Source organism: Ranitomeya variabilis, chromosome 1, assembly GCF_051348905.1.
Source record: "Ranitomeya variabilis isolate aRanVar5 chromosome 1, aRanVar5.hap1, whole genome shotgun sequence".
Taxonomy (NCBI): Eukaryota; Metazoa; Chordata; class Amphibia; order Anura; family Dendrobatidae; genus Ranitomeya; species Ranitomeya variabilis.
In genome coordinates this window covers 321,569,907-321,582,991 of record NC_135232.1, presented here as the reverse complement: position 1 = coordinate 321,582,991, position 13,085 = coordinate 321,569,907, and the positions used below count along the sequence as shown (strand labels likewise).

Below are 13,085 nucleotides of genomic sequence, written 5' to 3'. Positions count from 1 at the left end.
AGTATACAGTACAGAGCAGTGTGTGTAGTATAGGGGTGTGTAGTACACAGTAGTGTGTGTAGTATAGGGGTGTGTAGTATACAGTAGTGTGTGTAGTATAGGGGTGTGTAGTATACAGTACAGAGCAGTGTGTGTAGTATAGGGGTGTGTAGTATACAGTACAGAGCAGTGTGTAGTATAGGGGTGTGTAGTATACAGTACAGAGCAGTGTGTGTAGTATAGGGGTGTGTAGTATACAGTACAGAGCAGTGTGTAGTATAGGGGTGTGTAGTATATAGTAGTGTGTGTAGTATAGGGGTGTGTAGTATATAGTAGTGTGTGTAGTATAGGGGTGTGTAGTATACAGTAGTGTGTGTAGTGCACTTTTAGCAGACCAAACACAACGAAGCTCCTCCCCCACACGTGACTGATCACATGGTCCTGATCATGACATCATCAAAGGTCCTTTCGCCCAGTAGGAGTTTGGTGTCTGCTCTTCCGACATTATGGCAGAAGGGGGAGTGGAGACAGAGGCTGAAGTGAGGGGCAGAGTGCAGGTATGTCCGGGCCGCGGGCAGAGACCGCTGTGGTGTCAGCACTAGTAATGGCCGCCGTGCTCACACACTGACCCCATAGAACAGGCGGCTGTGACGTGCTGTGCGGGGCACACTGCAGCCCTGGCGTCCCGGCCATTTCTTGCTGCACAGTTTCTCTCTCTGCCGTCGCTTTTTCTTCCCTTATTGGTTGTTGCTATAGCAACCCCCACTGTCGCTCGCTGTGCGCTTGTGCAGGGCTGTAACTGCCTGGCGCTTGTGTTGTAGGAGGGAATAGTCCCGGTGTCCGGTGCTCCCAGCACAGCATGTCGCCCTGCACCCAGAAGGCACCGCTCCGGCCACCTCCTCCCCTTGTGCCAGGTGGAATGATAGCCCACCTTGTCCACCACAGACACAGGGGTGTTCCCCCATCCCCGGGCTAGGCCATGTTACTGATCGCCCCCTGTCATCTGGAGAGTGCGGAGAGCTGTGTCCAGCCCTCCGCTAATTCCGCTAGTCCCATACATGAGGAGAATCTTTATATAGCGCCAACATATTCCTCAGCACTTTACAAGTCAGCAGCTCGTGCATAAGTCATAGGTAACAATGGTAAAGATAATACAATAAGTAAAGCAAAATAATGACTCTACTCGTGAGAGCTTACAATCTACGATGAGGTGACACAAAATACAGGGGCATATTTACATTGATGGTCCAGCCTACCTGAGGGTCTGGGGGTAGATAAAGGCTGCACGAGCTGGTCACCAGCCAGTATGTGTAGTGCTTTTGGGTGTGATGGAGGATACATATATACTTACCTTGTAATGTCTTCACATCCCGTTCTGTCCGGATCCCAGCATTCCAAGCGGTGGAAGTTCACTGACCTCCATATTGGGACACCCAAGTGATGGGTGTCTCAATATGGCTACGTTCACATTTGCGTTGTGCGCCGCAGCGTCGGCGACGCAACGCACAACGCAAATGTGAACGCATGCACAACGCAGCGTTTTGTGACGCATGCGTCCTTTTTTTGCTTGATTTTGGACGCACAAAAAATGCAACTTGCTGCGTCCTGTGCGCCCTGACGCGTGCGCCGCAGCGACGCATGCGTCACAAAACGCAAATGCATGCCCATGCGCCCCCATGTTAAATATAGGGGTGCATGACGCATGCGGCGACGCAGCGGCGTACGACGCTGCGTCACACAACGCTAATGTGAACGTAGCCTATGTAAACTGCTGGTGGTACCAGCCTCCTGCACGATACCACCAGCAGTACACCGTCGCAACACACACACACACACACACACACACACACACACACACACACACACACACACACACACACACACACACACACACTCTGTATACGCCGTATGCACCACACACACACACACACACACACACACACTCTGTATACGCCGTATGCACCACACACACACACACACACACACACACTCTGTATACGCCGTATGCACCACACACACACACACACACACACACACACACTCTGTATACGCCGTATGCACCACACACACACACACACACACACACACACACTCTGTATACGCCGTATGCACCACACACACACACTCTGTATACGCCGTATGCACCACACACACACACACACACACACTCTGTATACGCCGTATGCACCACACACACACGCACGCACGCACCACACACACACACACACACACACACACACACACACACACACACACACACATTCTGTATACGCCGTATGCACCACACACACACGCACGCACCACACACACACACACACACACACACACACACACACACTGTATACGCTGTACGCAGCCTCTTGCACTGTACCACCAGCGGAACACCGTTGCGGACATACCACCGCCGGGATCTGCCGAATGATTCACTGTTTGCCGCCATCTTTGTACAGGAGGAGCGCATGCGCAGTTTTAATGTGACCGCCGCTATCTGTCTGCACAAAGATGGCGGCGGTCTGATTTACTGCACCTGCGCAGAATTCCGCCCAGGCGCAGTGAATCATTCGGCTGATCCCGGCGGCAGATGCGCGACGTGTCTACAGGCAAAGGAAGCCGGTCACATAAAAGGGGTTTTCCCACTAAAGAAAGTTCATTTTAAAAATTGTCTGTTTGACCGTGTACGGAGCATTTCACATCTCCTTGGCAGGGGAGGAAGCAAAAGACAATACTGACATTACAGCAGGGGATCACAGAGGATTTCTTTTGTCAGGTAAGGCTACTTTCACACTAGCGTCGTGCACTGCACGTCGCTATGCGTCGTTTGGTTGAAAAAACGCATCCTGCAAAAGTGCTTGCAGGATGCATTTTTTTCACCATTGATTTGCATTAGCGTCGCATTGCGACGCTTTGCCACACGTCGCAACAGTCGTGCGACGGTTGCGCCGTGTTGTGGCGGACCGTCGGCTGCAAAAAGCGTTACATGTAACGTTTTTTGCTGCCGACGGACTGCCATTTCCGACCGCGCATGCGCGGAAAAACAGCATCCGCTGCCCCCGTTGTGCGGCGCATTCACTGCTAGCGTCGGTACGACGGGCCGAGTACGACGCTAGTGTGAAAGTATTGCAACAAGCTGGTTCCTGAATATAGTTAAAATATAACCTTTAATTATAAACTCTTAAAAAAGTGCAAACATATAGTGCTGACAAAAGTGCAGAGTGCGTACATACTAACATAGAGACACATATAAAAACGTATGAGGATATTGCCGCACAAAAGAAGACACTATTACAGATGTAATCATATATCAGTGTCTTTAAACAGAAACAGGCTAGAGACTATGAATCCGTATATCTCTAGATCTCACGTCTCTATGCCACAACTGTATCTAAAAAGTAGGGGAGAATCTCAGCAGGCTATATCTATAGTTACTTATCAGCCCCTAGGTGACTGCTGTTGCAGTAACAAGTTATCCCTACCCGGCGGTATATCTCTCTTTATATTATTCAAAAAAAATACAGTGACCATCCTTGTCATGTAATCACCCTCTGTATCTCAATAGCATTTTTAGCGCAAAGACATGTAATTCGTCACATGCATATACAGCATTATGATACTAATCAGTCTTCTGCTAGTCTGCTAGTCATCCTTAGGAGATCTGGCGCAGTACTGTGTATCAATAGCCCATCGTGTCAGTCATTCCACTTTCGACGTCACGAAACTCTCTGGGCCCATTATCCTGTACAGTGCTTCCCAACGCGTTTCATATGGAGTAATCATCAGGGGACTGTGTCACCAATACAGACATTGCGTGAGCATAACGCTTTGGCGTTATGATAAGTATCATAATGCTGTATATGCATGTGACGAATTACATGTCTTTGCCCTAAAAATGGTATTGAGATACAGAGGGTGATTACATGACAAGGATGGTCACTGTATTTTTTTGAATAATATAAAGAGAGATATACCGCCGGGTAGGGATAACTTGTTACTGCAACAGCAGTCACCTAGGGGCTGATAAGTAACTATAGATATAGCCTGCCGAGTTTCTCCCCTACTTTTTAGATACAGTTGTGGCATAGAGACGTGAGATCTAGAGATATACGGATTCATAGTCTCTAGCCTGTTTCTGTTTAAAGACACTGATATATGATTACATCTGTAATAGTGTCTTCTTTTGTGCGGCAATATCCTCATACGTTTTTATATGTGTCTATGTTAGTATGTACGCACTCTGCACTTTTGTCAGCACTATATGTTTGCACTTTTTTAAGAGTTTATAATTAAAGGTTATATTTTAACTATATTCAGGAACCAGCTTGTTGCAATTGAGTTAATTTTGGTTCTTTTGTTGATCACTTGAGCCTAGCTTGGTCTTAGTGTGAAAGTAGCCTAAAATATTTCACTGACTGTTTTTAAACAATATTTTACCTAACAAAATGTATCCTCTGCGATCTGCTGTAATGTCAGTATTGTCTTTTGCTTCCTCCCCTGCCCAAGAGCTGTGGTATGTTCGGTACACGGTCAGACACAGACAATTTTTAAAATGAACTTTCGTTTATGGGAAAACCCCTTTAAAAAGGAAATATCAACACCAACATGGCTCCTCCTAAAAAGTACGTCAATGACAATGAAAGGAAAGCAGCAAAGGCACAACGTCAAAGACAACAAAGGGAAAATGAGACTCTTGACGAGCAACAGCATCGCTTGGACAAAAACAATACATATAGCACATGGGGTAGACATGTTAAAGAGGAGCGCACAGACGGGAGGAATCAGCACATGGGGAAAGAGAGAGTGGATAGGTGGGCGAGCACATGGGGGGGGGGGGGGGGGGGGGAGAGATTCTCAACTCTGCAAAGCCTGCCCCTATTGTGACATTACCGCCCTCCCGATGTGATAGCATCCATCTAATGTGTGTGTATACATACATACATACATACATACATACATACATACATACATACATACATACATACATACATACATACATACATACATACATACATACATACATACATACAAGCAGAGCCACACAGCCACATAACCTAGAGCCGACCACAAGCCATCCGTGGTGTGGAAGGAACGCCTGGCATCAGGACAGGGGTGCTCGCATGAAAACAGTGTGCAACCAATGAAAAATAGAAAAAAATGCGGCAGCACTCACCAATCCTTGTGTGGTCCAAGTCCTTTATTAAGACACGTTAAAACAACAACATCTTCACGGCTCGGGGGAGTGCAGATGGAAAGGAGGTGAGCAGGGATCGATGACGGCCGTTTCGCGCTAACAGCAGCGCTTCCACGGGTCTAAGGCAATATTGCCTTGCGCTGGCGTGTACTCCGGAGGACAGAGAATGAACTTCAATCCAATATTGCAGCCAGCATGCAGCCAGCGAGTAAGGAAAGGGCGAATCAAACACCCGAAAACCCCGCCCATATGAGCCAAAACCGGTCCCGCCAAATTCAGGTGACGGGTTCCCTTTAAAATCTGAAATGTTGGCCTACTGAAATGTATGTTCAGTAAATGCACTCAATACTTGGTCGTGGCTCCTTCTGCATCAATTACTGCATGAATGTGGAGTGGCATGGAGGCGATCAGCCTGTGGCACTGCTGAGGTGTTATGGAAGCCCAGGTTGCTTTGATAGCAGCCTTCAGCTCATCTGCATTGTGGGCTCTGGTGTCGCTCATCTTCTCTTGACCATATCCTTTTGTGGCTTACCCTCCTTGTGGAGTGTGTCAATTACTGCCTTATGGACATGTATCAAGTCATCAGTCTTCCCCATGATTGTGGAGCCTACTGAAGCAGACTTAGGCCATGTGCACACGTTCAGGATTGTTAGCGTTTTTTTCGCGTTTTTTCGCTATAAAAACGTGATAAAAACGCGAAAAAAAACGCTTACATAAGCCTCCTATTATTTACAGGGTATTCCGCATTTTTGGTGCAAATGTTGCGATTTTTTCCGCGAAAAAATCGCATAGCGGAAAAAAAAGCAACATGTTCATTAAAAATGCGGAATTGCAGGGATTCCGCACACCTAGGGGTCCATTGATCTGCTTACTTCCCGCACGGGGCTGTGCACACCATGCGGGAAGTAAGCAGATTATATGCGGTTGGTACCCAGGGTGGAGGAGAGGAGACTCTCCTCCACGCACTGGGCACCATATAAGTGGTCAAAAAATAAGAAATAAAATAATAAACAGTCCTATACTCACCCTCGATGTCTTGCCGCCTCCTCGCACGCTGCCGTTCGGTTTCTGTACCTGGTGTGCGCTGAAGGACCTCGCCGAATGACGTCACTGTCCTGTGATTGGTCGTGAGCGGTCATGTGACCGCTCACGTGACCGTGACGTCACGGGAGGTCCTGTGCGCACAGACCAGCTATACGGAACGGACGCCGGTGAGATGTCTGGGTGAGTATAAGCATTTTTTTTATTATTTTTAAACATTCTATCTTTTACTATAGATGCTACATAAGCTGCATCTATAGTAAAAAGTTGGTCACACTTGTCAAACGCTATGTTTGACAAGTGTGACCAACCTGTCAGTCAGTTTTCCAAGCGATGCTACAGATCGCAGGGAAAACTTTAGCATTCTGCAAGCTAATTACGCTTGCAGAATGCTAAAAAAACGCGAAAAAAACGGAAAAAAAACGCAAAAAAAAAAATGCGGATTTCTTGCAGAAAATTTCCGGTTTTCTTCAGGAATTTTCTGCAAGAAATCCGCAACGTGTGCACATGGCCTAAGGGACCTTTTTAAACGCTTAGGAAGCCTTTTGCAGGTGTTTTTTTGTTAATTAATCTAATTTACTGAGATAATGACTTTTGGGCTTTCATTGGCTGTAAGCCATAATCATCAACATTAAAGGGAACCTGTCAGCAGGATTCTGCATAGTAACCTACACGCACTGTCTGGTCTGCGCCATTATACTGACTAAAATGATACCTTGTTTGATGAAATCTGTTGTCTTCTTGTTCTTTAATCTATATTTTCAGTTTTGTACTAATGATATGCTTGCGCCCTAAGGCGGGGGTCTGGAGGGGGGTCTGCATGTGGTGCTCTGATTATATATTCATAATGCATGCTACTGACAGGTCACTGATCCCTCACTGAGCTACCCCCCTAGTTTGCATGATGAATATCTGTATATACTTAAAAAACCCGCAGTCAGGTGCCTGCCGTGGCACCCGCTCTGCAGCAAAATCGCATGTTTTGCATGCCAATAATAAATATATATTTTTTATTTTTTCAGGTTATTGAGCTAGAGGAAAAAATGTTAAAATTGAAAATGGCGCCCACCGTGCCTGCGCAGTAGCTGCTATCAGTAGCTGCTACTGCGCATGTGCCGGCGGCGGCATCTTACTGGAGAAGAAAAAAAAATCCTCCTCCAAGATGGTGCCGTCGGCGCCTGCGCAGTAGCAGCTCAGAGATAGCCACCCCCACTATCTGTCTATGGTACATCCCATGCAGCGGCTTGTCTTGCCATGGCGCTTCATGTTCCTGTTCTTCCTTCCAGATCTGTTGTTGCCGCCTTAGGCTTTCTCTCAGCATCTCATCTTTTGGTGCTGTTTTTCTGACGTATTCCTGGATACTCCTTGTATCATCCGTTATGGTGGCTTGGATGCCTATGGCTACTTTAACACATCAGGTTTTTTGCATCAGGCACAATTCGGCGAATGTTGGAAAAACCGGATCTGGCGCAGATTGTGAAAAACTGATGCGACGGATCCGTTTTTTTCGATGGATCCGGCTAGCATATCTTGATTATTGGATAAAAAAAAAAATTTGGAGCATGCTCAGTTTGAAAAGCCGGAATCCGTCATTTTCCGGATCCGGCACCTTTCGGCTCCCATAGGCTTCCATTCTAGCAAAAAGCCTTTTTAGAGAAGGAAGAGATTGGGAAAAGCAAAGCACAGATATTGCCCCATGTGTGATAAAGCATTGCCAGTCACCTGGGACAAGAAGCTATGCCATTCTTGCATAGGATAAGTGCTATGGGAAAAAACCCCAGACTTCACTGCCGAGCTGAGATCAGAGATTAACCCCTTTCTGCCATATAACATACTATCCCGTCGAGGTGACCTGGGACTTAATTCCCAGGGACGAGATAGTACTTCATGGACGCTCAGGCGCGCTTACGGGAGGAGCGCGGCCGATCGCCGCCGGCTGTCGGCTGATTATTACAGCTGACATCCGGCACTATGTGCCAGGAGCGGTCACTGACCGCTCCCGGCACATTTACTCCCGGAACACTGCGAGCAAACATGATCACAGCGTTCCGGCGGCATATGGAAGCATCGCGCAGGGAGGGGGCTCCCCTGAGACCCACGGAACAACGCGATGTGATCGCGTTGTTCCGAGCATCTCCTCCCTGCAGGCCCCGGATCCAAGATGGCCACGGGGCTCCTTCTGGGACCTGCAGGGAGGTGGCTTACCAGCGCCTGCAGCACTGCTTGTCAGATCGCTGAACTGACACAGTGCTTTGCAAAGTGTCAGATGAGCAATCGGACACTATACAACCATGTCCCACCCTGGGACAATGTAAAAAAGTAAAAAAAAAAAAAAAAACACACACACACACACACACACACACACACACACACACACACACACACACACACACACACACACACACACACACACACACACACACACACACACACACACACACATAAAAAAAAAAAAAATCCTAAATAAAAAAAGAAATTGTTCCAATAAATACATTTCTTTGTGCAAATAAAAAAATAAAAGTAGACGTATTTAGTATCGCCGCGTCCGTAACATATGTAAGGGTATGTGCACACATTGCAGATTTGCCTGCAGATTTTTCTGCACTAAATCTGCAGGTTTGACGCATTTTTTGCACGCTTTTGATGCGTTTTTTGGTTCGTTTTTTATGCAGTTTTGTATGCGTTTTTGAAAGCTAAATAATAATGTATTATTGAACAAAAAAAAGATTAGTGATGTCATGTCTTGTCCAACCTCCTCTTTTGCATTTGTCCAACCCACACTCCATTACACACATACACTCACTGGCCACTTTATTAGGTACACCTGTCCAACTTCTTGTTAACACTTAATTTCTAATCAGCCAATCACATGGCGGCAACTCAGTGCATTTAGGCATGTAGACATGGTCAAGACAATCTCCTGCAGTTCAAACCGAGCATCAGTATGGGGAAGAAAGGTGATTTGAGTGCCTTTGAACGTGGCATGGTTGTTGGTGCCAGAAGGGCTGGTCTGAGTATTTCAGAAACTGCTGATCTACTGGGATTTTCACGCACAACCATCTCTAGGGTTTACAGAGAATGGTCCGAAAAAGAAAAAAAATCCAGTGAGCGGCAGTTCTGTGGGCGGAAATGCCTTGTTGATGCCAGAGGTCAGAGGAGAATGGGCAGACTGGTTCGAGCTGATAGAAAGGCAACAGTGACTCAAATCGCCACCCGTTACAACCAAGGTAGGCCTAAGAGCATCTCTGAACGCACAGTGCGTCGAACTTTGAGGCAGATGGGCTACAGCAGCAGAAGACCACACCGGGTACCACTCCTTTCAGCTAAGAACAGGAAACTGAGGCTACAATTTGCACAAGCTCATCGAAATTGGACAGTAGAAGATTGGAAAAACGTTGCTTGGTCTGATGAGTCTCGATTTCTGCTGCGACATTCGGATGGTAGGGTCAGAATTTGGCGTAAACAACATGAAAGCATGGATCCATCCTGCCTTGTATCAACGGTTCAGGGATGTGCAGCCGACAAATCTGCGGCAACTGTGTGATGCCATCATGTCAATATGGACCAAAATCTCTGAGGAATGCTTCCAGCACCTTGTTGAATCTATGCCACGAAGAATTGAGGCAGTTCTGAAGGCAAAAGGGGGTCCAACCCGTTACTAGCATGGTGTACCTAATAAAGTGGCCAGTGAGTGTAGATAGATAGAAGGAATGAGATAGATGTAGATAGATATATGGATAGTTAGGCTACTTTCGCACATCAGGTTTTTGCCGTCAGGCACAATCCGGCGAATTTTGAAAAAAATGGATCCGGTTTTTTTTTCGCCGGATCCGTTTTTCTCAGTTGTATTAGGCTTCTTTCACACTTGCGTTGAGTGACGTCCGCCGCAATGCGTCGTTTTGGGAAAAAAACGGATCCTGAAAGTGTGCCAGCAGGATGCCCATAGACTTGTATTGCGACGTATGGCCATACGTTGCGTCCGTCGTGCACTGGATGCGTCGTGTTTTGGCGGACCGTCGGCACGTTCAAGAGAACTTTTTTCGTACGTCGGGTCCTGCATTTCCTACAGCACATGCGCGGCCGGAACTCCGCCCCCTCCTCCCCGGAGTTCAGAATGGGCAGTGGATGCGTTGAAAAACTGCATCCGCTGCCCACGTCGAGCCAAATTTTCACAACGTGCGTCGGTACGTTGCGCCGACACTTAGCGACGGACCCGTACCGACAAGTGTGAAAGAAGCCTTAGCGACCGGATTGCGCCAGATGGCCACATGTTTCATCCGTTTTTTTGTCGGATCCGTAAAAAAAAACTGTTCCCGCCGGACGGAGATAACATACAGAGGAAAGTTGTTTTTCATGATTTTTTTTCCATTGAAATCATGCACATTTTCCGTTCTCTCTCACGGATCAGTTGCATCAGTTTTTCACTATTTGCAACGGATCCGTTTTTCCACAAATTCACCGGATCCTGCCTGACGGAAACAAACTGATGTGTGAAAGTAGCCTCACTATCCATATATTTATCTACATCTATCCATCAGGCAGGATCCGGCGAATTTTTGAAAAATCTGATCCGTTGCAAATAGTGAAAAACTGATGCAACTGAGCCGGTTTTTTTGTTGGTTTTTTTTTACAGAGAGAGAATGAAAGATGTGCATGATTTCAATGGAAAAAATGCATGAAAAACCGGATTCGGAGGCCAGATTCATCATTTCACATCTCGGTTTCATACGTTTTTCGCCGGATCCATCGCTGCACGTTTTTTCGCCGGACAGAAAAACCGTTCTTCTGTACGTTTTCACCATCCGCCGGAAACAGCTTTTCTGACGGATCCGGCAAAAAACGGATGAAACGTGTGGCCATCAGGCGCAATCCAGCGCTAATACAACGCTATGGAAAAAAAAAAAAAAGGATCCGGCTGAAAAAACGGATCCGTTTTTTTTTTTCAAAACTCACCGGATTGTGCCTGACGGCAAAAACCTGATGTGTGAAAGCAGCCAGATATATGGATAGATACATCTATGTATCTATAGATATATCTATAGATATATCTATAGATCGATATAGCCATAGAGATATAATGGAAAGGCCGATGTTTCTTAATGAGCGCTTAATTAAAAAAAAAAAAAGGAAAAAAATGGCGTAGGCTCCCGCGCAATTTTCTGCGCCAGAGGGGAAAGCCGCCGGCCGTGGGCCAATATTTGTAGCCTGGGAAGGGGTTAATACCTATGGCCCCTCCCAGGCTATGAATATCAGCCTGCAGCTGTCTGCGTAGCCTTTACTGGCTATTAAAATAGGGGGACCCCCACAAAAAAAAATTACGTGGGGTCCCCCTATTCATTCATAGCCTAGAGAGGGGCCATGGCTATTGCCCACCCCGGCTACAAATACCAGCCCGCAGCCGCTACAGAAATGACGCATCTGTAAGATGCGCCAATTCCGGCACTTAGCCCCTCTCTTCCCACTCCAGTGTAGCGGTGGGAGATGGGGTACTAAGGGGTTAATGTCACCTTGCTATTGTAAGGTGACATTAAGCCGGGTTAATAATGGAGAGGCGTCAATAAGACGCCTCTCCATTATTAATCCTAGAGTAGTGAAAGAGTTAAAAACAAAATAAAGACACAGCCAGAAAAAAGTATTTTATTATACTTAATTTAACCATACTTACCATACTTCAGCGCCTGCAAAAAACGTAAAATAATAAACCGTATACTCCCTTTCCGACGTAGTCCAGTTAATAACGAGTGTCCCACGACGATCTCCCCTATAGAACAGTGACATCGGGTGATGTCACTGCTCTATAGAACCTCCAGTGACACACTGATAGGAGACAATGGCTCCTGCAGTGCATCACTGAGAGGTTACTGTAGTTCACTGGTCTCACTTTATGGCATTTGCTGCGTGGGAACATTCTCACACAGCAGTGCCAAAAGTGAGACTAGGGACTAGACAGTGGCGGAGGAATACAGTGCGGAAGGATATCTCCTGTCATTGTATTCCTGGAGCCCCTAGAGAGCGGTCGCATCAGCTGATGCTGCTGCTCTCCATGGGAGATCGTCGTGGGACACTCGTTTTTATTGGATTTCTGCGGATCAGGGAGTATATTGGTTGTTTATTATTTTAATATTTTTCACAGGTGACACTGGCTTCGGGGATCAAAGTGACAAGTGATGGTGAGTATGTAATCTGTTATATGTAATGTATGTATGTAGTATGTATGTTTGTGGTTTTTTTATATTTTTTTTTACATTCAACACATTAGCCGGATGATGGGACTACTACTGTCCCATCATTGGCTAATGTGTCAATCACTGTCATTGTAGCAGGCATAGCCCGATGGGACTTGTAGTCCCATCGGACGATGCCCGCACAGACCCCCGACGGTCCCGCACAGACCACGCCTGCACACACACGCACAGTCTCCGCCCCCCCCCCCCCCCCCGATCTGCAGCCTTTCAACACAGCTAAACCGCAGATCTTTTTCATATCTGCATTTTTGCTGTGGAATTGCCCGACTCAATGCAAGTAAATGGCTGCAGATCCGCACAAAGAATTGACATGCTGCGGAAAAAATAACGCTGCGTTTCCGCGCGTTTTTTTTCCGCAGCATGTGCACAGCGGATTTGGTTTTCCATAGGTTTACATGGTACTGTAGACCGCATGGAAAACTGCTGCAGATGCGCAGCGTCAAAAACGCCGTGGATCCGCGTTAAAAAACGCAACGTGTGCACATGTAAATCTCCATCCGTGTCATCAACAACTCACTTGAGCAGTGACACAGAAAGCACACATACTTTTAATATTTAAAAACAATCTTTTTATTTAACATATAAATATCATTAAAATACAATGTAGATAATAGTAAACCGGAATATCTCAATTG

The 13,085-nt window shown here is 46.5% G+C and overlaps 1 protein-coding gene across 3 annotated transcripts in view; it reads left to right on the top strand.

Moving 5' to 3' along the window:
• Positions 1-404: 404 nt before the first annotated feature.
• Positions 405-13,085, top strand: part of TTC5 (tetratricopeptide repeat domain 5) — a 77,012-nt gene continuing 64,331 nt past the window's right edge. For 2 of the 3 annotated variants that reach the window (XR_013224048.1, XM_077298081.1), the window contains exon 1: positions 405-536. Coding sequence is in view for 1 of the 3 variants with exons in the window: in XM_077298081.1 (XP_077154196.1) it covers positions 486-536 (51 nt within the window). In the remaining 2 variants the exon portion in view is untranslated. The remainder of the gene's footprint in view (positions 537-13,085) is intronic. The other variant, XM_077298094.1, reaches the window with a different exon arrangement.